At 37.2% G+C, this 26,339-nt stretch overlaps 1 protein-coding gene across 2 annotated transcripts in view; it reads right to left on the bottom strand.

Annotated features, from left to right (window-relative positions):
* Positions 1 to 26,339, bottom strand: part of Prkg1 (protein kinase cGMP-dependent 1) — a 1,198,874-nt gene that overhangs the window by 995,267 nt on the left and 177,268 nt on the right. For both annotated transcript variants that reach the window (XM_052187297.1, XM_052187287.1), the window contains exon 2: positions 13,480 to 13,646. In XM_052187297.1, the coding sequence (XP_052043257.1) occupies positions 13,480 to 13,646 (167 nt within the window). The remainder of the gene's footprint in view (positions 1 to 13,479; positions 13,647 to 26,339) is intronic.

Here is a 26,339-nt window from a genome sequence, read left to right as displayed (position 1 = left end):
TTATGGCTTTTAGATCTTTAGCCATTTCTCCACCTGACATCTGAAACCAAATGACTAGAGCTTGTAACATGAGGCACAAAGAGGCAGAGACCTAGTTCAGTGGTTTAGTTATATCTAGAAACGTCTATATTTTGAACATGAGAGAAAATGTGTTGTTGCTGAGAACACTGAACTGTGGTGTATACAAAATATAATATTACATGCATTCACTGTCAGAGTAGGTCTTTTATCTCTCACCGTGACTTATAAAGCTGAATTAGAAGAAAAGGGGAGAATGCTGTCTTTCAAAACCAAAACATGAAAGAAGTCATAATTATTTCCAGCTTCTTCCATGAAAAGTGCTTAGTACTCCAGGGGTTAAATATCAAAAACAAGTAGATGTGTTAAACGAAAAAGCTCTCTGCAAAATGCAGCACAAGAGAGAGGAGCTGAGATTCTAAGTCTTCACTTAGCAATGAGAGTTTTAAGACAGGCATCCTCCATCCCACCAATACTTGACAGCTTGCAATTATATCTGGATGAAGGCTCCAAACTGTACAAACTGCAGGTGGCTACATATGAAACAATACACTTTCTCATTTGAGACCTTTATAATATTAGAAGAGTTATTGTACTGAGTAATCAAAAGGCAAAATGTCAGCTCTAATGAGACTTTGAGTAATAGGTAAAGTATAAAACCACTTCCTTCAAGCAAACCGTTGAGTAGATTTTTTAAAATATTGGATTCTTTTATTCCTTCTGAACTCTAAGAGTCTAATTAACAAAAATTTCAGGATCCTGCTACACTAATTCAGGATAGTTACTGGGGAACCCAATTCAATTCCCAATTCTTGAACACTAGAAAGTGTGAAACTGAACCCACAAAAATACATCAAGGATACTTTCAAGCTGTGAAATGGAATGTAATTAACACAATAATAAGCACTTCAATGGGAGTTATTGGCCCACTCTTATCTGCACAGGCGATTTGCCCTTGATTTAAATGTCAAAATTGCAAAAGTTTTCAACTTCTAATCACCAAGCTTTTACTTAACACATGTTTGGTTGATGCATAATTGAGGGGAGGGCCTCAGTATCTGATGTTCTGAGCCTATAGCCAATGCCACCATGCTCTGTGAAGCAAGCATCAGCGGGTCAAGTTAGCCTTCAGGTTACACAGCATAAGCAGTGCTTCTTAAAAGATTGAGCCTCTAGATGGCTTTACAGTACGAAAGGTATTGAAAATTCCACAAAGCTTTCACTTCTGTGATTTGTCTTATTGATGCTTCTACTAACAGAAAATATGGTAAACTCAAGAGAAAAGAAATCATAGCTTGATAGTGGTGGCCTTTAATCCCAACACTTGGGAGGCAGAGGCAGGCAGATTTCTGAGTTCGAGGCCAGCCTGGTCTACAGAGTGAGTTCCAAGACAGCCAGGGCTACACAGAGAAACCCTGTTTTGAAAAAAGAAAACAAAACAAAAGCAAAAGCAAAAGCAAAAACAAAAACAAAAGAAAGAAAGAAAGAAAGAAGAAAGAAAGAAAGAAAGAAAGAAAGAAAGAAAAAAAGAAAGAAATCATGCCCTGTACTACAAACTTAGTCAGCTTCCCAGAGTCAGTGGGGTCACAAGGCTTAGAAAAGAATTTACTACCACCACTTGGCTAGACCAGCATAATTCCTAAAGAGATTCTAAGTCTTACCTTTATCCACACATAAATGCAGCTGCCACTCCTCATCAAAGAGGCTTCTCTAAATGGAAAATGGTGACCATCACAGAAAACCATGACTAATCACAATATAGGGGAGCCCAACACCAGTGGATATGTCTACATTACAGCTCCTGTATCTCTGGCTTGGGGAATAAAGAAAAAGAGGCAAGATCAGAGCCAGAATATAAGGAAGTCTGTGAAACTGTTGCACCTAGAAATAGCTGCCAAACCAAGACTGAAACAAGAGAATTATCAACAAACATGTTAGCACAAAAAGTGGCTAATTTTGAGGGGTCCCAACCCTAGACAAAATAATAGAGCAACTGATGACTAGTAGGAGAGCAAGAATTAGTCTCTTCCAGGGATGAACCTCCTTATTGGATATCCAGTGAAAAGTGGTCAATCCTGAAACCATATATATATACAAACAGCAGAAACAGACACAATGATTAATATTTATATATTTGTGTATAAGCATATACATATATGTGTGTGTATATACATGTATGTAGATGTTACGATAATAATCAAAGGAAAAGGAGACTATCAATTTGAGAGTTAAAGGAAGGATACGGAAAGGATTGGCAGGAGGAGACCTGAAAGGCGCTGAGGGAAGGCAATGGAAGGGGAAAAGCGATATTCTAACTTAAAATGTATAAAAATTTAAAAGTAAAAAAGGATAATAATTATAAAACAGTTTAAAGTATTCACTTAAAATAATAATTTTTATTCAATCAACTTACTTCAAATAATAACTTTATCAAATAATACTTTTTATATTTCAAATAATTTCAAATAATGTTCACTTCAAATAATACATATTAAACAGTGTTTTAAAATTATAAATTAAATACTGTTAAATAGTTAACAAGAAGTATAGTTGTTTCAAAATTCAGAGAAATCAAGTTGATTCTGGCTTAGGGAGATATCTGGATTTTCTGTTTCTGCATTCAGTGTGCTATTAATACCACACTCTAGACTGTGGCCTCTGGAACAGTGCACCATATAATATAGAGATAATCTCTTGTGCACCGTGTAAAAACATTCACCTGTCAATAAAATGCTGGTTCGTCAATGAGTTGAAGCAGGATTAAAAGGTGGGACATCCATCAGTGAGATAAAAATTTTGGGTTTGAGTCAGGCATGGAAAGATTTGCCCGGACACAGAGGTAGACGGTAGTGGGAAACTGAGGACCAGGTAACCAGTCACATGGCATGACTTAGACAACTTTAAACATGATAATTGAGTTATTAGCTAGTCAGGGAAGAGGCCTGAGCTTATGGCCTACACATTCATTCATATATAAGAAGTCTCAGAGCTGTTACTTTGGGGGTGGGTAAACCTTCAGTTACATATACTCACAAGAGAATGAAACAGAAATACAAAAATATAGCATGTTAATGTAATGTGTTCTGATCTCATTGAACCCTTAGAAAGGTCCCAGCCTACATTTCAGGAGATTCTGAATTAAAAATATTAGTTTTCAGAAAATAGAAATTTTCAGTTCAGTGCATGGATACCCTATGGATTATTATTTTTAATTAGGAACATATGTAATTATGAAATTTATTCAAATATGCAACTTCACTCATTGAATCTGCTGCCCATAAAACAAGTACTTTAATTATAAGTGAAACATGTTCATCAGTCTTTCCTTTATGCTTGGTGTAGTTGACAGAACAATCTGACACCCCCGTCTCACCTCTTTAGTGAGCTTTCTAACATAGACACTCACCGCCCTTTCATCATCTTCAAGGGTTTCCTAGGGGCATCTTAACAGGGCAACTCTCCTAGTTCACTCTCTTAAACATGATATCATGTCATTTATTTCCACATCAGAAATGGCCACCATCTTTTACTTCATTATTTCCATAAAAAAACAAGGAAGTCATCCCTAATTTCTCTTTTGATCACATTAACAGCTAATTGATATGTTGCCAAATTATACTATAACTTCAGTGTATTCCCATCCACCACCATCATTGAAGGCACCATTGCAATTTGCTTTAATGTTGTCACCTCCCAGCTGGCACCACTGGTCCTCTTCTTGACTCCAGAATTCTTTTATCACAATCTGAGAGTGTGTGTAAAATCTATTTTCATACTCATAAAGTAGAAGCGAAGCATATCTCAATACCTAAATACCCCCAACTCTGGTCTATAACTGTAAGGATACAGAAGCAAAGAACAAGTGTCCTAGCCACTGAACTAGCCAAAGAACTGGTTCCTCTGCCACCAGTGCAACTCCATTCTCATGCCTTCTAGCATGCCTAACGTTCTTCTTGTGGTTTTCTTCATCTGGAGTCTTGTATCCACACATTTGCTGACCTGGCTCTTTCTTGTCATTTGTCTCTCAGCTCCAGTTTTCCTTTCTGAGGGAAGCATTGTCATGCCACAGACTAACAGACTCACCAAGACTCTTTAGCCACCCTACTTAATTCCAATTATTTCTAATATTTATCACTACCTGAAAGCCTTTGCTTCTATAGATGGTTTTTGTCTTTTTTTCCATTCATCCATCATAAAAATACATATCACACTCAGTTTTCTCTCTCCGATGTCTGCTAAAACAAAGTAATACTAAATGACTTAAATCTTACACTTCTTGAATATAGAAGGAATAATTAAATGGGTACATAGTTCATTTCAATAAAGAAGCTATCTTGTAAAGCAATCCACTAAGTTCTTTCTGATGGTATTCTCAGTTGTTGAGAATATAAAAATTCAAACATTTTACACCATCCACTCAAAGGCACACTATAACATGCCATGAAAATGGGTCATCTAATCCTTGGGGTTTACTAATCTTTGCTATGTATATTTGTAATCTCAAAATCAACACAAAGAAGAATATTCCAAAAGAGTTTTACAATTTTAGATTATTTGAACTCTATGATTTATACCAAAAAAAACATAACTCAGAGGAATGAATTTGGCTATTCAAAGCCATCTTAATTTTCCTCCAAGAAAACAAACAAAATGACTATTGAAAACTTACATATTGATTATGTCTTATCTGAAAACTAATTTTTACTTCAGTTGAATGCTTTATTATCAATAATGATAGAGGAAGGCTCCCAGAGTATTTTATATGTTAGAGCAATTCACCTCAGCAAAGTTAATGAAATTAGGCCCCAGAATGGAACTAAATAAATCACAATGTAAATATGCTCTCTAATAATTGAATGATATATTAAATATGCATGAAATATAAATTCCCAGGAATTTAGTTTAATATCCTTCTGAGTCGTGTCTATTATAATTCTAAATCTCTGTGTGATTCTTATAGAGATTTAGGACAAAAAATATTTTATTGGAAAGGAGTTTATAGACTACACTAAGCCTAAACATCAGATGCAACTTTCCAGCCTACAATAGTTCAATTCAGAAAAAGCATGTACAATTATAAGCTGCATTTCTCAAGAGAGAGGCAATTGAAGAATTCCAAAAAGAACAGCTGAGTCTTAACCCAATGGTCTCTATATTGGGGTCTGCATATTGGGGTGGGCTGTTGCCATGGTAGCCACAGTCTGAATATTCTGTCCTCGCTTGGAGAGTATGGCCAAAAGCATTACATGCTATTCAAGGGTGTCTCATTGGATGGGTGAATACTAAAAGCATTAGTCTAACTAGCCTCCCACAAAAATCATTGGAAATCTTGTTATAGCCTCCAAGGAAATACATGGGTGTGTTTAAAAAACTGAACCCACAGTCATGGGGTCTTGTTAAATGTTTAGAATGCACACCATCAAATGGTTTTATGCGATGATGGGTAGGGTGAGCTTGACCTCATTATCAAGAAATCAGAGTGCTATTACACTCTGGCCCAGGAACTCATCACATTTTCTTCTCTCTGTTTCAACTGTGCTCTACTTACTCTTAATTTTCACCTAAATAACAACACATTTGAACTTCCAAGCTTGGCATTCCTTCAAAATGAAGACTGTGGAAAGATTGACATTTGAACAAAGTGAATGAGGATAGAAGTGAAATCCAAGATCCATAATTATTTAGAGTGACAGTAAAATGGGAATAGGAGACTTGCCCTTAAAATGTGTAACTCAGGAACCGCATCACTGAAATCACCCAGGTTCCTTTCTGAAATTAGTTACCTTCCCAGCTACCATTTCAAGGCTCTATGCGTGGCAAATTTCAATTAGTTATAACTTCTGAAATCTTCAAAACTGAGAAAAATGGCAATGCTACCTTTTGTAATGGAATACATTTAGCTCAACTACTATGGCTTAATTTTACAAATTCAGGCCAGGATTGATAGCTAAATCTGCCAGTCAAAGTCAGTCGCAGCAGTGCATGGTAATAATCCCAGCATTTGGGAGCCTGAGGAGGGAGGCTCTCAGGGTTGAGATCAGCCCAAGGAACAGAGTGAGACTCCAGTGTCTAAGCCACAAATTGACAACAGTAAAAATGCCTTTGTTGTACATGGGGCACTTTTAATAACAGTGCCTGTGGTCAAAACATTAGGTTAGTTCTGCTTGACTTATACAACAAAATGTTTCCCTTTCTAACGATACAAATATATATCCTTAGTATATTGTAGACAGAAAAGTATTACTCAGTTTTATCATCAACTTTGTCACTAAATGACCTGTCATTGTTTCCAAATATATAACAACTCTGACAAAAAAGTAAAAGAAAGAAAAGGAAAAAGAAAGCACTGTGGAAGATTTAAAGGCATATCTACTGTCTCTCAGGATGATTTACATTCTAGAACATTCTAGAAAGCAAGTGAAGATAGAAATGAAATGTAAAATATTTTCCAGTTTTATTCTTTGTGAAGGAAAGTGATTTTGAGATCATACACAGATTTTTTTTTCTACAGGTAATTAACACCTCACATACCTTACTCAAATGCATGCTTTTACCTTTACAGACATTCACATATGCAGGAGAAATACTACCTTCCAGGATTGGTTAAGAAGGCACAAAATCAAGAACATATAAAAATATGAAGATACACTTCAATGCATTCAAATTAATAACTATTATCCCTCAACTGTCAATAAGACATTAAAAAAAATACAAGCTCTGAATAAGAGAAAATATTTACAATGCTGATAATTGACAAGGGTAAGCTCCAAATATGTAAAGTTAACTCCCAACATAAAAATGAGCAGACTAAGACTCTTCAGAGGAAAAAACAATCTCCCAGGTATGGGAAAAGAAGTTTTACCTCATTAGAGAGAAGGAAGGTGAAATCACAATATCGCACTGTGCACCCATCCAATGGGTTAGTTCATTGCTAGCCCATAAAACTCCCCACAAATAAAAGAAGCAAAATGGAAATGTACAGAAACCACAATCAGATATGACCAGCTTAATAAAAACACTTTAGAAAGGTATTTGGCATCATTTCACAAATAAAAAGTGCTTTCTTGGAGGGTAAAACAATAGAAATGACATAATTATGGGAAGTTAGAAGATAAATAGATGAAACACAGGATGTATGATAAAATAAAATACTGTACAAATCCATCAAATGTCCAAAGAACAGTTTAGAATTATTATAGTCATCAAAAGTTGGGGCTATTCAACACTATGCATGAGCTTTGCATGTTGAGGTCATAAAGAGGAACTCTTTTGATCTATGGAATCTTAAAAAGAAAACTTGAATAATGCTCATTCACAAACATATGGGCTCAGAATTCTCAAAGTGGGGAAGCAAGGTGATTTAGACACTCAGTATCTCCTAGCAGGTACTACACAACCACCCCTAAAACGTCTCCAGAGATGGGTTCTCGTCATCACATCAAGCTGCGCCTTTCACTTTGGGAACATTTTAATTAGTAGACTATTGTTTCTCCAGCTGACTCAACTTAAACTTCTTTGTAGCTTTCATTTCTTTGCTCCGGTTTTCTACAGTCATGAAAAGTAATTCTATTCCCATATGAGAGTAAGTCAAACATATAAGTTATATTTTCTTCCTAAACTTCCTATATATAAGCAAAATATTGTCAGGTTTTTTAAATGCATAACTGCTGAATTTTCTCTAGCATATTAAAAACTCTTTGCACATTGTACCCCAAAGAACATGAATACCTCAGCTCCCTCTCTCTGACTTTGATATCCCATTTGAAATATTATTTTTCAAAATGCACATGTGGTACTTAAGATTCTCCTTGCTTATAAGCTTTCAAAAATACATGTTTTGTTTTCCTTTATATAGATAGTTCATAAACATGGTCATTTGCATAAATAATGCAAGTGGCCTTTTAAACAAAATATAAAAAATAATTCAGTGCACTTATATTTCAACTGTTTTAAAGAAAAACAGCTTCTAGGTGAACATGGAATCTCCTGAAGTCAAAGGGCAACAACTGATGTTAGCAAATAAAATGGCCTGTCTCTCCTGCTGGAAATATGTTCATGCTGTATTTACTGGAAACCAGTTCATATAAAAATGTATTCAAGTACCTCATATGTTCAGGCAAAAATTTGAATTCTAACACAGTGCCTTATCATTAATGTCTAGTTTTATATAAAAATCCCTTTTTGAATGCCAGCATTCAGAATGTCATTTAATTTCATGCAGAAAATAAACATTTTGGAAGGAACTAAGTTACAGTTGAAACTATGTAAGTTGGAAGTATGTAAGTTTACAATAGAGGCTGTCTAGCAGGAAAATCATAATTCTGAGCATATGTAATGTATGCAGACCTATATCCGTGAATTGCCCATAATGCATCAAACCAAATTTTGCCCAAAATTCATCAAACCAAGTTGCTCAAATGTCCATCCTTCCACTCTTCGTTTTGAGAGCTGCTATGAACATCAGATACTACTTAAAGATAGTGTATGATGGTTCATTCCAACTGTCTTTTCTCTCATAAGCCAAGAGGCCGCTCTTGAGAAGTTTTTTGTTTGTTTGTTTTGTTTTATTTTATTTAAAGGTGAGAAAATAAAATCAGTATTATTCATTTTTAGGCAGAAAGAAATGGCATTTCCAATGTTCAAAGAGTTTATTCCTCAACAGAAAGTTTATACTGGTGAACTAAGAGTTACGACAAATCACAGATTCCTTCAATGAGAAAAGATGAAGTAAGAAGGGCACAAATTAATTCCAGATTGTCTGTAGAGAGTCGCACACAGCTGAGTGCGTGGGGCACGGCAGGGAGTGAGAGAAGATCTGAAGAGCAGAGTCCTGGATTGTTCATCCTGAACTGTTCCTACTCAGCCTTGGCTGACTTCTTTCATTCTTGCAATAATATTTCTTATCATGTAGTTTGATAGTGTGCATTTTTTGTGAGTTCACAAATTAGAATATTCGTGATGAATATGTTCATGCTGTATTTCTAGTCCATCTTTGGAAAGTTAGCATTACTGAATATGTGGGTATGGGAAGTCTAGGACTCAGTTTCCTATTTCAATATATTTGTGGAATAATCTTGTTGAAGGATCTAACTTCTCCATATATATATACTGCTCTATATACTAATGCATACATAAATAGTTTTATGGAATAATTCATACTAAAGACAGAGGCTTTAATAATTAGCAAATGACTAAACAGTAAAACAGTAAAAGTGTGTGGCAATAAAGTACTTAAATGAGTTATTGTAATTAGTAAAATATCTTATAAAAGAAACAGCAATGATGATTCCACTGTAAAAGTTAAAGTAAATAGGCAGTTCTCAAAATACTCTAACAGATTTGTAATAAAACAGAACGTGTGCTCAAAACTTGTGCTCAGCCATCATCTCCAAGCCAATCAAATACATCAACATATTACAAACCAGCAATCCCCAGTACTCAAATAGCAGGTGAGATTCCTGAACTCTAGACTTTGGATTCAATTGATAAATCAAAAATTTATTTTAAATGAGGGTGAACTGAGGTTTACCTTTCGAATAAAAGGACCATAATATGAGTATTAAGAAACAGTATATCATAAAACAAAACAATGTCCATTTCTTACTGAAAATAAACAATAAAATATAAGGTAACCAATGTATATATTTGAGGTGTCAAAGGATCTATGGGCAGTTTTTTTTTCTTTAAACCTAAATTATATAACCTTAGAAGCTAATCCTAAACAATTCTTATCAATTCTTGATAAAATTTGAAAGTGATACTTTCATTAAGTTATAATTTTAAGTGTCTGAAAGGATCAGTTCACTCTAAACTTGAAAACTGGGCTCATTTTCTTTGTCAGCTCCTTGAGTGTTTTTGTGAACATCTTGACAGTAAGCTTGTAAAAAATCTTTCAGAGACTATTCATTTATTGTATCATGCTATACTCTTTATAAATATTAATGTGCACAAATAAAAAGAACCTTTCTATAGCAAGAATGTTGTTGTGCAAGCCTTGAGAAGATTGAATGTGTTGGTTTTCAAAAGAACTAATTACACAATAAAATATTTCCTCAAATTAAAAGTTATAAAAATATTTAAAAACAAAGCTTTTATTTTAAATTATTTTTTACATAAAGATAAAAGTAGAAGATCTGCAAAAGTTATATTGAGCTGATTTTAATTTCTGTTTAGAGAAATTATAATAGTTTAATTTCTGTTTGGAAAAATTATAATAGTTTATAGAATTATTGACACTTATTGGGTTTATTAAAGTCAATCAACAGCATAAACAGCATGACTATGAATATTAATATATTATTTAAAGTCTTATTTTAAAAGGGCAATTAAAGCAGAGGTTGTAATGAGTAATTATGATGGTATTGCATACTTAATCTAACAATGAAAAGATAAATATAAATTACACAGAGGCAATCACTACTGAGGCAGTAGTGAAAGCTATGCATTTATCTTTACTAAAGGAAGCAATATAGTCTCTGAAAAAAATATTTTTACATATTTTGTAATAAATATATATGGAAATATTTGTTTTTAATTTCCTTAACCTATAAAGAATTAATGAACTTTGCATGGTGGTATTTAAATATTGTTAAATTTACATTATAACATTTAAGTTATATACCATGAAGATAAGCAAACATCACACAGGATTTTGATAATTTTCTGAGGAAAGAGTTCATGTATTTCCAGTTGTACAGTTTAGCTCCTTAGGTTAGAACATGAGCTTGTTGCTCATTGTCCTTAAAGATTAAATATGGTTATTAGATACCATTGTATTAGATATACCAAGTGAGTATGAGGTAGACTTGCTATATTGTATCCAAGGATGGCAGACACATACTCTAGACACCTCTTTGAAGGTATGCTATAGATGAGAGTAATATTTAAGAATAAACTTCGAGTGTGGCTTATTGTCATAAAAAGTAAATAAAAGTCCTTCCCTCAGCCTATGATTTCAATAGACAAAAGGCTAACCTCTCACCTAAGAAGAGGGAATTCTGCAGTAGACAACTTTAAGTAATTGCAGCCTTGAGCATTTTGGACAGCCTCCACAGTCACATGATCCCATTTCAAGACAAATGTCTTTCTCACTGAATATGTGTGTGTGTGTGTGTGTGTGTATAATTTGTTTTGTTTCTCTCTTTTGTTTCAACCCTTACTCACTCCCATAATTAAGACCTTAAGCTATGAATCGAGATTGCCTGGGCATCAACTCTAACTAGCATGATTGACTGGGAAAGTAGCATATTCTTATTGATTCTCAGTTTCCTCTTCTATAAAATGAAATAATACGTTTAGCCTTTATGCATGACTGTTTTGAAAATTAGATATAGTACATATATGGAAAGTGTTTAAAAACCATGTTCACTATGATGAATGTTTGAGACATTCAGTTAGTCATGTATCTAAAAGTGAGCAACCCTTTCATTTTGAAAGGTAGGGAATGATAAGTGTACATTTTTATATTTATATGGTTTTATGTTAATCTATTTTTAATAAATATTGAAGATTGAGGAAAACTTAAGACATGAGTTTTGAATATTAATTGTTGTAGTAGAAACCAAATGATTACAATTTTAAGAAAACCAAACCAAAAGTTCATCATGCTTTATACAATAGATGTGTTCTACATAGTTACTCTACTACTATAATGTCTGACAAATTAAATTATGTGAGATTATTGGCATATATAATGCTATGTATAATTTTAATCATTCCTAGGGGAATGTCTCTAGTTTCATAGTCTATACTTGTCTTCTATTTATGCCTTTCAGATTTTCCTACCCTGTCTCACAGCAGACCTACCCTGTGAATTCATTCCTATATTTACAATTCTCTTCCAAGTGCATATATTTATATTTGTGCCTACTGTGTTTTGGTTTTATCAGAAGAAATCTTAGCTTAGCTTAGCAGAAGCTTATGATGTGGAAGAAAAATATGAAAATATTAAAGGAAAAGATGAAAGACATTATAATGTAAAAACTGCATATTCCAGAAGACTATGAAGAAAATCTTAAAGCAAATCACAAATGCACACATAATTTCAACTATATTTTCAAACACTTAAGTAGAAATAAATAAGACATTACAATTATAATGTATTATTCTTTACATCAATATTCATAAAAATCAATGGTTCTTAACTTTCCTAATGCTGCAATCTTTTAATACAGTTCCTTGTGTTGTGGTGACCCCCCCCCCCAACCATAAAATTACTTTCATTGCTACTTCTTAACTGTAATTTTGCTACTGTTATGAATTGTAATGTAAATGTGTGCTATTTTCAATAGTCTTAGGTGACTCTATGAAAGGACTGTTTAACTCCCAAATGGGTTGCAACCTACAAGTTGAGAACCACTGATATAAATTATCTTATTAACCTCCAAATAATCCCATAAAAAGAGAAATGAAACAGACATTATCAGTATTGGTAATAATGATACTTCAGGCTACAAAAACTTCTTTAGTTTTTTTTCTTGATGAGAAGCATTCCTAATCGTTACCCACTAGAAGCCTTCTCAACCATTTTAGTTATAGCAACCAATCATATCTCCAGATGCTATGATGAGGATCTCCCATTTTACAATTTGTATTGTTGAAACCCAGAGAAACTAGGACTTGTCCCAGTACACCCTTTCTCTTAGTGACCCATAAACTATGGAAGTCATGAATAACTCAACATGAATGTTCTGGACTGAACACTGGTCATGCCTAATAAACTCAACAGCTTATAATGTATGCATTTCTGGACTTGTTTTCTTCTCAGCTAGTTCAGAAATTATCTCAGGTTCTCTCTCCAAAGATAAAATACAGTTTTATAAATTCCAAATCAGAAACAATCAATATTAAAATCTACCTAAGCATAAGCCATATTTCATAGTAAATGGCTAAGTTATTCATCAAAACATTTATTTTTTTAATTTTATTTAATCTTCTATATCAGTTTCTGAATGATTTTATGAAACACAGGATCCCTCTTATTAATTAGATAGCTAATATACCATGAGGGTTTCATTGACACTGTGATACATATGCAAGTTACAGAAAACATCACCTTTATCTGGAAGAATCAAAACAGGAAATCTGGTCATGTACTAAATGTTAAGGGTAGAGTTGAATGGGTGAATTGATGTACACAACTTGAATTACCATTGAAGCACCATCTGCATGCTCAGAAGTCTAACTGTGTGCAGTCCCATGCAGCTGACGAACAGTATTCTTTTCACACCACCAGCGTTCTCCAGGTGTGAAAACATATGAATCCATATATTAATATTCTACATACCAACACCTCATAAATTACACAACCATGGTACCTAGTATTATTTTAGCTCTTTGTTTAAATTGTTTCTCAATAAAAGAAGGAAGACAGAAATTGTTCCACAGAGTACATTGCGATCCTTAGGAAACTTGGAAGATGGGAAGGGAATGAGTGACCAAGGAACAAGTTACTAACCATACCTTCCATGACATACACCAGTGACCCCACATCGCCTTCCTTGATGATGCAGCTGTCCTTGCCATACTCCACGGGGTACATACAATCCACAATCTCCTGGATCTGTGACAGCTCCAAGTTCTTCATGAAGTCATTGTCGAGGATGGCCTCCTTTATGAGATCCTTCGACCTAGAGCGTGAGAGGGAGGAGTTACTGACACATCTGACCAGTCATGCATAGTTCTCAAGGCTCAGTGGAGCCATGCAGCACTCTGGTACACAACAAATGAATCTTCTTGAAAGGTCTGACTACAAAGCAACATGGCAACAGAAAAAGAACAAAGAAAATTTCCATTAAACAAACTATCATTTGTTAAGTGGCCAACACACCAAAACCAGGCATGTTGTTTCAAATTGTTTTGCAATGTTTTAATCCACAAAGATTGTGGGAAAAAATATATGGATTAATATTAAATTAAAAATTATACTTTGGTCTAAGAATAAACAATTAAATTTACAAAATCATAAAAAAATAATTTTCACTCTAGATATTATAGAACAAACATCACAATTTTTGTATGCAGCATTTACTAGACTTTATGTTTTTAATTTGCTCTCTTCTGTACAATATATTTCTAGTATTAATGTGAGTTATAATATGGAAACTCAAGAAATAGTCTAGCTGAAGATTTTTAAGGAGTGGATTCCTAATTAGCTGGTTGAAACCACTAGCAGAAAGGTGACAAACTTTCATCTGAGTGTCTTGCTTCTGTCAAAAACATTCATCCTTTGAGCAACTGCATTTAGAGTAACTAGACAGAACTATGTTACACAAGATATTCAAAAAACCACAGGAGTTAGAACTGGAATTAAATACAGACAGTCAGTAGGAAAGAGATAAATTTTGCAACGGGGATTCTATGGTAAGCAGGAAAGTTCTTCAGAACTTCAAAAATGTGATAATTTTATTCACTGAAGAATAATAAGTTCCACAGAACTCACTATGGGTATAAAAATCAAAGAGGAGGCACTGCTAAGAAATATCTTGTCAAGACGGAAATAATCATACTACATGTAGTGGCTATTCCTGGTTGTCAACTTGACTAAATCTGGAATGAACTACAATCCAGAATTGGAAGGCTCACATGTGATCCTAATCTGGAGACTAAAGATACAAGTTTCTGACCTGTATTTTGGCATGGAGATCTTAAGGCATAGTGGATATGAATTCCAGAAGATTAAGACAGGGAGAACTCTGAATTTCAGGTCATCTGGGATTAAAGGCGTGGTGGCACACACCTTTAATCTGGGCCACACCTTCTGCTGGTGACCTACATAAGGACATTGGAAGAAGGAAGATTCGCTCTCCCTCTTCTCTTCCTGCTTGCCTAGTAGGACTGAGAAATTGCTAGATCCTTGGACTTCCATCCACAGATGCTACTGACCATTGTTGGGGAGTTGGACTAAAGACTATAAGTCATCAACAAATTCCCTTACTATATAGAGACGACCCATATGTTCTGTGACTCTAGAGAACCCTGACTAATAGAGTACATGACAGAAAATGAGTTTACTGAAATCCAAGACCTTAGTAATACAGATAAAGCAGCACATTTGGAATTTTATATTGAGAGATAAATTTGTTTTAAATATAAACACAAGCTGGCCTTTGTTCACACTGACTCATTAAGTGGTAATCAGAGAAGCAACCTGGAGTAGGGATGGCAGACTGAAGCACCCTTTTTCTCCTCCACTCCTGACTTCTCCTCTAGGCTAAGCCCAACTGACCTGATCTTCACACACTGTAATTCACAACCATTTCAGTTTAAATTGGAAAGAGACGCTGAGTCTAATAGAAAAGAAAGTGGGGAAGAACCTCAAACACATGGGCACAGGAAAAATTTGCTGAATTTTCTCCTGAAGATCAACAATTGACAAATGGGACCTCATAAAATTGAAAAGCTTCTGAAAGGCACAGGAGACTGTCAATAGGACAATATGGCAACCAACAGATTGGGAAAAGATCTTTACCAATCCTACACCTGATAGAGGGATAACATTCAAACTATACAAAGAATTTAAGAAGTTAGAATCTAGAGAAGCAAATAACTCTATTAAAATTGGGGTACAGAGCTAAACAGAGAATTCTCAACAATGAATCTTGAATGGCTGAGAAGCCATTAAAGAAAATTTCAACAATCTTAGTTATCAGGGAAATGCAAATCAAAACAACTCTGAGATTCAACTTCATACCAGTCAGAATGGCTAAGATGAAAAACTCTGGTGACAGCAGATAATGGTGAGGATGTGGAGAAAGAGGAACACTTCTCCATTGTTGGAGGGATTGCAAGCTGATAAAACCACTCTGGAAATCAGTCTGGCGGTTCCTCAGAAAATTGGACATACCTGAGGACCCAGCTATACCTCCTGGGCATATACCCAGAAGATGCAAGGACACATGCTCCACTGTGTTTATAGCAGCCTTATTTATAATAGCCAGAAGCTGAAAACAGCTCAGATATCCCTTAACAGAAGAAAGGATACAGAAAAAGGTGGTACATTTACACAATGGAGTACTACTCAGCTATTAAAAACAATGACTTCATGAAATTCACAGACAAAAAGATGGAATTAGAAAATATCATCCCAAGTGAGGTAACCTAGAAATGTAAGAACATACTTGGTATGTACTCACTGATAATTGGATATTAGCCCAGAAACTCACAATGCCCACTATACAACCCACAGACCATATGGAGCTTAGGAGGAAGGAAGATGGTGTAGATGTTTCAGTCCTACATTGAGGGAAAACAGGATAATTATGGGAGGTGGGAGGAGGAGGGACCTTAGAAGGAGAGAGGAGGGGGAAATAAGGAGGGCAGTATCAGTTTCTGGGTGGAGAGTGATATAGAGGGTCAGAAAATCAAATAAAACTACATAGAATTGGGGGATGAGGAACCGGGGATAGCCCCTGGTGGGTCCCAGACACCAGGGAAGAAAGAGGATCCCAGATAGATATGCATGGGTCGAAGGATGGAGCCATCCATCCATCTCAAAGCTTTTAACTAAGAATTTTCCTGTCTAAAGGAAATACAGGGACAAAAAATGGAGCAGAGACTGAAGGAGGGGCTATCTGGGGACTGCCCTACCTGGGGATCCATCAGGTCTGCAGACACCAAACCCCAACACTGTTGCGGTTGCCAAGAGGCACTTGCTAACAGGAACCTGGTGTGGCTGGTCATTTGGAGGTTCGGCCAGCAACTGACCAATGCAGATCTGGATGCTTGGAGCTAACCATCAGACTGAGTTCAGGGACCCCGGTGAGGGAACTGGCAGAAGGACTGGAGGAGGGGAGGGGGATTGCAACCCCATGGGAAGAATGGGAAGACTACCCAATGCTTCCATGGACTAGACTACCAACCAAGGAGTGTACCGGGAGGGACCCATGGCTCAGATACATATATAGCAGAGAATGGCCTTGGCCGACATCAGTGGGAAGGGAGGCCCTTGGTCCTGTGGAGAATTGATGCTCCAGAGTAGGAGGATGCTGAAGCGGTGGGGTTGGAGAGGGTGGGTGAGTGTGGGAGCACCCACATATAGGCAAAGGGGAGGGAGGAGAGGGCAGATGTGGGATGGGGGAGTTGTTTAAGGGGGTTGTTAAGGGAATTGGGATATCATTTGAGATGTAAACAAATTGAATGATTAAAATTAACCAATTAATTGATTAAAAATGAAAAAGATGTATATAAAATCAAAAATATTTTCAACTATATTTCTATGAAAAACTCTGAAAACAGATGACTATACTGCAATTAAAAGTGAATTTGGGGCAGCAGCAGCAGAAGCAGCAGCAGCAGCGGCTGGTCCAGAGGAAGGGCCATCAGTAGTAGAACCAAGCGGACAGGGTCCAGGCAGACCCTGCGCCCACGACTACTGGCCATCGCTGGCCAGCCAGGCTGCGATCAGCGGAGGATTTACGGTGCCTTTCACCACACAGAAGCCACATCAGAATTCTGCCTCCCACCAGTCAGTTACGAGGTCTCCATATTGGTTCTCGGTCGCCAGAGAAATCAGACTGAGGTACGCAAATATAACCCGAGACCAACATCGCGGGGGTCTAAGCCCCACGGGCGTTGGCCTGCACCGAGGCCCTGGGCTGATCGGTGGGGGGGGTGCACCGGGGTGCAAACCCGGCCAGGAGGTTCCCCCCCCCCCCCAGTGCGCACACCACCGCCATTTTGCCTAAGGGAAGCCAGAGAGACCTAGCAGGCAAAACCAAACCGGCTAACAGGCATAGCCCGAGGCGGACATAGCAGGGGTCTCAGACGGTCAGGCCCTGGACTGCCCCCAGGTCCTGGGCTGCTCGGTGGGCCATCTATGTGCCGACCCAGCCAGGAGCTTGTTTGCCCCGGGCCGGAGCACTCCACCGCCATTTTGCCTACGGGAAGCCAGAGAGACTAGCAGACAAAACCAAACCAGCTAACAGGCATAGCCCGAGGCGGACATAGCAGGGGTCTCAGCCGGTCAGGCCTGGACTGCCCCCAGGCCCTGGGCTGCTCGGTGGGCCATCTGTGTGCCGACCCGGCCAGGAGGTTGTTTATCTGGGCCGATTTGCGCACCACCGCCATTTTGCCTACGGGAAGCCAGAGAGACCTAGCAGGCAAAACCAAACCAGCTAACAGGCATACCCCGAGGCGGACATAGCTGGGGTCTCAGACGGTCAGGCCCTGGACTGCCCCCAGGCCCTGGGCTGCTCGTTGGGCCATCTGTGTGCTGACCCGGCCAGGAGGTCGTTAGCCCAGCAGACTCTCCCAGCACTCTCAGGGAGCGCGCCCACACCACCATCCTAGCCACCTGACAGACCCAATTAACACTCCCAGCTGAGGGGAACTTTGCCCCTACATTGGCCTGCCAGGCTTTTGCCTAGACTCAGGGCCTGAGCAGCTAGGCTAGCCTTGTGTGCACCAACCCGGTTGGAAGTCCTGCTGCCCAGCAGAAAGATCAGCACACAGAAAAGGTCCCTGCAGCATACAGCCTCAGCGCTCCCTGAAGGAGCAAACGGGCACCTTCTGGCTCACAGACACAATCTGGGGCAAAGAACACTAGGGCTGCAAGGGCACCCAAGAGGAGGAAAGCACATCAGCAATCTGCAAAAGGGAAAACCCTGCCCTCCAGTGTTGCAGAAATAGCCCTAGAGCCTCTCAGGAGGATGTAACACCAGCCAGAGACAAGACCGTATTAAAAAATGGGGTACAGAGTTAAACAAAGAATTCACACCTGAAGAACTTCGGATGGCGGAGAAGCATCTTAAAAAATGCTCAACTTCATTAGTCATTAGGGAAATGCAATCAAAACAACCCTGAGATTTCATCTTACACCAGTCAGAATGGCTAAGATTAAAAATTCAGGAGACAGCAGGTGTTGGAGAGGGTGTGGAGAAAGAGGAACACTCCTCCACTGCTGGTGGGGCTGCAAATTGGTACAACCACTCTGGAAATCAGTCTGGCGGTTCCTCCGAAAACTGGGCACCTCACTTCCAGAAGATCCTGCTATACCACTCCTGGGCATATACCCAGAGGATTCCCCACCATGTAATAAGGATACATGCTCTACTATGTTCATAGCAGCCCTATTTATAATTGCCAGATGCTGGAAAGAACCCAGGTATCCCTCAACAGAAGAGTGGATACAAAAAATGTGGTATATCTACACAATGGAGTACTATTCAGCCATTAGAAACAATGAATTCATGAAATTCTTAGGCAAATGGATGGAGCTAGAGAACATCATACTAAGTGAGGTAACCCAGACTCAAAAGGTGAATCATGGTATGCACTCACTAATAAGTGGTTATTAACCTAGAAAACTGGAATGCCCAAAACATAATCCACACATCAAATGAGGTACAAGGAGAAAGGAGGACTGGCCCCTGGTTCTGGAGAGACTCAGTGAAACAGTATTCGGCAAAACCAGAACAGGGAAGTGGGAAGGGGTGGGTGGGAGGACAGGGAAAGAGAAGGGGACTTAAGGGACTTTCGGGGAGTGGGGGGCTAGAAAAGGGGAAATCATTTGAAATGTAAATAAATTATATCGAATAAAAAAATTAATTTCAAAAAAAAGTGAATTTGGAAGAGAGCAGAGAGGAGTATATTGGAGGGTTGGAGGAAGAATGGGGAGAGCTACTGTACTTATCTTACAATATCCACTTTAAATATATATGTGTATATGTGTAAATGTGTGTGTATGTGTGTGTGTGTGTGTATTTATGCATACCATTAGAGACATAGGAAAATCTGTAATATTTTAAGTGAAAAGCAGTATACAGAATTGTTTTAGGGTAAATGTGTGTGTAATAAATTTAAATATAACAATAAGCTTTAAAATTATATATTTATTCAGGCCTCTGGGTATGCTTTCTTGCTCTAAAATTTTCCTTGCTTTTCTAAATTTTCATTATGGCATCTATAAGATGTCATTTTTAAGTAAAACAAAAACGAAAGCAAAGTGTTATGGAACAGGTCTCTGTGTGAAACCTAGTGACAACACAAAATTACTTTCTGTAAAAAGTGAGGGATAAATATGGTAGTGGCACTGACTACAGAAGAAGCAATACAAGGACTGTCTCAACATATCCAACCCAGAGTTGAAACTTGAAACAAGATCAGGAGGAAATAAAGAAACATTTGACTTCATAATCTTTAGGACAGAATTACATTTTTCTATTTTTTGACATTTATAAAGTTTTCTTGTTTCTGAAGTTTAGAACAGACATGCATTTTATGTACAAATTTCAAAAGTAAATCATGACTAGTAAACTAGTTTGAAAAAACAAAACTCATCTATTTCCCATTTAATTAATGATCATCAGCCGTGATTGGCAACTGGGAAATGGCTCTTCAGGAGGTTGGCTTTTATATTCTTGACACCCTCGGAGCAGTAATGACAGGAGATCTTACTTCAGGAAGCACTGGTGATGGCTGCAGTGTCATTAAGAATCTCAGGATATCTTTATTTTTAAAGTCTTTTTTTCTGAGGGCAGAGTGCTCTGCGGCTACATAATTTCTGGTGTTCTGACTTATTTTTAAATTCTCATGTGCCAAAAACTTTGTTTTCAGGCCAAAAGTTGCATTGTTTCTTTTCAGAGTTTAAAATAAAATGCAAACTATCTTCCTCACCATGACCTTACAAAGGCTAAAGGCACCTTCATATTAACTCCCATGTTTTAGTAAATATTTTACCAAATACAGAGTTTTGTCTTAAAGAAATTCATTTTATCAAATCCTATCATATTTTTATTTACTAAGGTTTTTTTTCCTATTTTATTTGGTCCAAGAAACAAGACTGTACATTGGATTCATCGGTACTGATGTAACAGAAACTAGATTTATCAACCCCAAATCCCAACTGTTTTGGATGAGATCCTATCCTTCAGAAAATACTAATAATGTTCTATAAAGATCTAAGTTTTAATTGCATAGAAAGATTAGAAGTAAAGCTCTCTTCAGAGAAAATAATTCACTCCATTTAAAGATGATGTGAGAAAGTCGTTTCCTCACAAAGAGTGCTACTGACCTGCATATAGAAATGACAAAGCAAATGCTAAGATCCTTCCTAGCAATCGTCCAAATTTCCCAGGCATTTCGTGTAGGGTGCCGGAGCATCCCAGGGGCATTCACTTATCACATTTCATTTTCGATGAAGATCACTTAATCTTAGGTCTCTGAAGCAAAGCACCCTGGGCTCATATGTGCACCGGCATGAGCTTCAAGCAAATTTAGTAGGCTTTAGATGAATTCCAAAGTTAGAGTGATAGCATTCATGAAACCTTGGCTTTATTCTCCAGTGCTGCCGAAATACATACACACATACACTAAGTAAAATACTGATTGATGGAAGACCTATGATCTATCATTTATCCCTCCATACATGATTCTGTCAAATGACAATCTTTGTCAATGAAATATCACAAATAATGTATTTCTGACATCATATCAAGATGGAAACTTTAGTCCTCTGTGAGATCTAGTTTGTTCTGGATAGTTTTATGTCAACTTGATGCAAGCTAGAGTCACCTGAAGAAGCCTCACTTGAGAAAATGCCTCCATAAAACCTGGTTGTAGGAAAGTCGCAAGCCATTTTCTTGGTAATAGATTTGTGAAGGCCCAATCCATTGTGGGTTAGACCACCCCTGGGCTGGTGGCCCTGGGTTCTATAAGAAGCAGACTGAGCAAATAAGTCACAGGGAACAAGAAAGCAATACTTCTCCATGGTATCTGCATCAGCTCCTGCATCCAGATTCCTGCCTGCTTGAGTTCCTGTCCTGATTTTCCTTAATGATGAACAGTGATATGGAAGTGTAAGACAGATAAAGCATTTCCTCCCCAAGTTGCTTTGGTCATGGTGTTTCTTCGCAGCAATACTGACCCTAAGACAGAATTCAAAGTTGACATTGTCAGGAAGTAACACACAAAGCTCAATCCTTCCTTTTAACTGACATTTTAGGTCTTTCCCACAGGAACTAGGACCTTCTAGTCAATCTCCATTACCCTTTCCAAGCCCCAATACCCCAATACCCAAAGCCTAAAATCAATCAGTACATACAACCAACCATTCTTGGACTGTTTTTGTTCCCCTGAAGACATTAGCACTAAGACAAGAGTTGACAAGAAATCAACTGAGCTGATAACACAGCTAAGGGTCTGGAGGAAAGGGACATTACAACTGCTAGATGTTAGCTAGCTGTCTATTCTAACCCAGTGTTCATGTACTCACATTGTTTTCAAAAACTCAGTGGCATGACCTGACCTGAGAGGCATCAAAAGTATACACAAAGATCTTGACTTTCACATTCTCCTTATCTGTCTTATCAATCTCTTTGTCTTTCATATTCCAAATTTGTAACTTTTAATCCAAACAGCATAACATTAACGAGCTTCCTCTGGACCAATATCTAGTGCTTTGTATTCATCTAGCTGTCAACCTCTGAAATTTTAGCAACATAGAACAAAGCAGAGCATCCTGAATCACTGTGAGTGTGGAAAACCCTGGTGTAATAATATCAGTATTGATATTATTGGTGTAAATATTCACACCATGGGCAACTTCAAATTAAGAGAAAGACAACCTGCTTTTAAAGTAGCCTAAAAACCAACAAATAGATTTTTCATGATCTCTAAGTTATTCTCAGATATCCCAAGAATTCAATGGGGCTTATGAAGTTCAACCTAAAGAGATAATCTTGTCTTTAAAAATCTCATCAGGTATCACAATATCCTTGAATGTTAGAATGAGCAGTAGCTTTTTTTAAGTCTAAATTTTAGACAAGTAAATCAAAATGTCAATTTTCTTTTGTCTTCAATAAAGAGAAAGCTTCTGTAAAGGAGGTAAAACTAGACAATTCTAGAACGAGTGTAAGAAAATATACAGCAATTTTCTGAAACAAGGGATCCAGCATTATCTACTGTTAAACATAAGCACATTAATCTGCTTGACTTAATAAGAGGATTTTTATATTGTGAACGCTATATAGCTAATCAGCAATACCTAAGAGTTGTCTGTTGAGTTGTTTTAAGGATGAGGAATGACAGACTTGGTGGGTGGTCCCAAAGGCCTTGCTTGGCTGAGGAATGCATGTAATGAGAATGTAATCATTACCCCCTCCATTGCAGAAACTGCAGAGAATAAAATCCTAATCATATTGGGAAGAAAAATATAGAAGGAAGCTACATAGTTTGGGATGAGTGTAATTTTTTCAGTGTCAAACCAGAGACTCACTTGACTGAAGCTCTAAGTGGTCAAGAATAAGGAATGCAAGCATGGATCCTTGAGGAAGGTAGAGGCCAGGCCTTAGAGCAGTGGCTATCAACCTTCCTAATACTGCAGCCCTTCAATATAGTTCCTAATATTGTGTGACCCCCCCCAACCAGAAAATTATTTGTTCCAATTTCATAACTTTAATGTTGCTAATCTTATTAATCATAATATAAACATCTGATATTTTCCAATTGTCTTACATGACTTCTGTGGAAGGGTCTTTTAACACCACCCCCCTCAAGTGTAGAACTACTGCTTTAGAGAAATTAGGTGGGCATAAAAATGTTAAATTTTATTCCCCAAATCATAGAAATCCAGTGAAAATGTACAATAGTGGATCTGTTCCATATATAATGTATTGGAATATTTGGGATAATATATTGGCTCACAATATTGGCCATGAAGAGTAAACATTTAGGTCAAAAGATGACTGCATTCTTATAGGGGTGGGGATTCATCATGTATTTTATCAATCAATGGATTCTAAAACCAAAACTTTTATTGGACTCAAGAAAGGATCTAATTGATTCACTAGGGAATGATAGTCTAAAAAAACTGCATTCATTTCGATGTTGAAATCAAGGACTCTCAGACAATTCACATATGCCTAGAATAAAATAAAGTGTTCTCTATAGTTTTAAGAATTATCTCCGGAGGCCTGAAATCTTCACAATAGGTTTTAGGACACAGTCCCTCAATTAGATGCAAGGCAATGATAAAGATGCCTTATGTAGCCTTCCCCAGCACAGCATGAATTACATCTAATTCTTTAGTGCAGAAAGAACTTCCAGGCACTGAAATAGTCCCAGCCATTAACTCCTCTCTAAGCATGGGAACCAGCCAAAACAATTTAATAACCGAACGCAAAACTTCTATAATCAACTGTTTAAATAAAATAAGAAATCAATCCCTTTAGTTCTCTGTGGTCAGCATTGCGCTCAGATATCAGGAGACACAATAGAGACAAATTAAGCTTGCCATAGCCTGGAGTATGGTGTCTGCTAGACGCATCCCAGTTAGTAATCAGCACCCTTTCACCAAGATGTAGTCCACTGTCCTCCTAGCAGGCCTAATTCTGGGAGTCACTTCAGAAAGATAACTCCACCTACACACTATGAAATATTTGATCAATTACCTATCAGAGAATAAATAAATAAGACCTCTTGAAATAGTTATCTGGCTGCCACTCAGATAAGAACTTGCTTAGAATATGTATCTTCTGGCTGACAGCAATCTTCCTGCATCAGCTCAACAGGTTAAAGGTGGGTGAGAACTCCTGTGAGCTGCTGACAGTTTTTAAAGGTGAACTTTGATTGGCTAATCATATTGGCCAATTTTGGTTTTTCTTCAAAATTAAAAACCTGTCTATATTGAATATAAGTCTGGATGTTCATATCTACCAACTCAGGTCTTTTCCAATCTTACAACAAAAATGTGCATGAGGAGTAAAGTACATACAGACATAAAGTATAACGTGCTCACAGACATAATGAGTATTTAATATAAAACATTGGCATTGCCAGGCCAAAAGTTATGACATCAATGTTATTCATAGGTAACTAATGACAATAATCATTTTGGTATGTATATGCTATAATTTAATCTAAGATTTTTCAAGTTCAAAAATAGAAATTTTAGTTCCAGTACCATAAATTATGAAATCAGAGTAAATTGATTCTAGAAGTCATAATTGATAATAGAGAAAGCTGGTTAGCCCATAGATGGATTTGCTACAAAGTCATTTGCTACAATGTCACTTAGACCATAATGTAAGCATTTTCTCTTTTACACAAGGCTCCTGCTCATTATCACAGACTAAGAACAAGGCCAAACAGCTCTTGAAATCACAGGTTAGATATTGACAAGAGAGACTTATATTAATAAGATATAAATTAGCATTTTTGTAAGTGTTAATAAATGTATATAAGAGTCAACACTTAAACTCTCCAACTATTCACATCATACATTTGTGCAGATATAAACACACACAGCCAGATACTCACAGAACTGACCTAATTTGAACCACATCAGTCTCCAAAAGACTCTTGTTCTCCATGTTCCCTCTTTGATATCAGAGAATTACAGCTGTTAGGTTTCAAAGAAGTGCTATAAAGTGCTTTACTTGAGAACAAATAAAAGCATACTTGTTGCACTGCAGAATATAAGAAATATGTAGCTTCATTTATTAAGAATTAACTCTTGAAGGAACACTCCTCCACTGCTGGTGGAGTTGCAAATTAGTACAACCACTCTGGAAATCAGTCTGGCGGTTCCTCAGAAAACTGGGTATGTCACTTCCGAAAGATCCTGCTATACCACTCCTGGGCATATACCCAGAGGATTCCCCAGCATGTAATAAGGATAATGCTCCACTATGTTAATAGCAGCACTATTTATAATAGCTAGAAGCTGGAAAGAACCCAGGTATCCCTCAACAGAAGAATGGATGCAACAAATGTGGTATATATACACAATGGAGTACTATTCAGCCATTAGAAACAATGAATTCATGAAATTCTTAAGCAAATGGATGGAGCTGGAGAACATCAGACTAAGTGAGGTAACCCAGACTCAAAAGATCAATCATGGTATGCACTCACTAATAAGTGGATATTATTATATCCACTGGAAAACTGGAATACCCAAAACATAATCCACACATCAAATGAGGTACAAGAAGAACGGAGGAGTGGACCCTGGTTCTGGAAAGACTCAGTGTAGCAGTATAAGACAAAACCAGAACAGGGAAGTGGGAAGGAATGGGTGGGAGAACAGAGGGAGGGAAGGGAGCTTATGTGACTTTCGGGGAGTGGGCGATCAGAAAAGGGGAAACCATTTGAAACATAAATAAAAAATATATCGAATAAAATTTTTAAAAAAATTAAAAAAAAGAATTAACTCTTGACACTGATGTCAAATGCTCACAAAACAAAACACGGCAGTGATTAAAGAGAAAACATACTCTGAGGCTTAAGTTTATAGGCGTAGTTGTAATTCAGCATCACACAGCATTTTTGAACCTTTTAATGAGCTAAATAACTGGCCTCTTAGAAACCACTTGCTTCCAGGA

The sequence above is a fragment of the Apodemus sylvaticus genome, chromosome 1, assembly GCF_947179515.1.
Source record: "Apodemus sylvaticus chromosome 1, mApoSyl1.1, whole genome shotgun sequence".
In the NCBI taxonomy this organism is placed as follows: Eukaryota; Metazoa; Chordata; class Mammalia; order Rodentia; family Muridae; genus Apodemus; species Apodemus sylvaticus.
The sequence above is the reverse complement of the archived record's forward strand: the minus strand, read 5'-3'. Positions and strand labels throughout refer to the sequence as shown.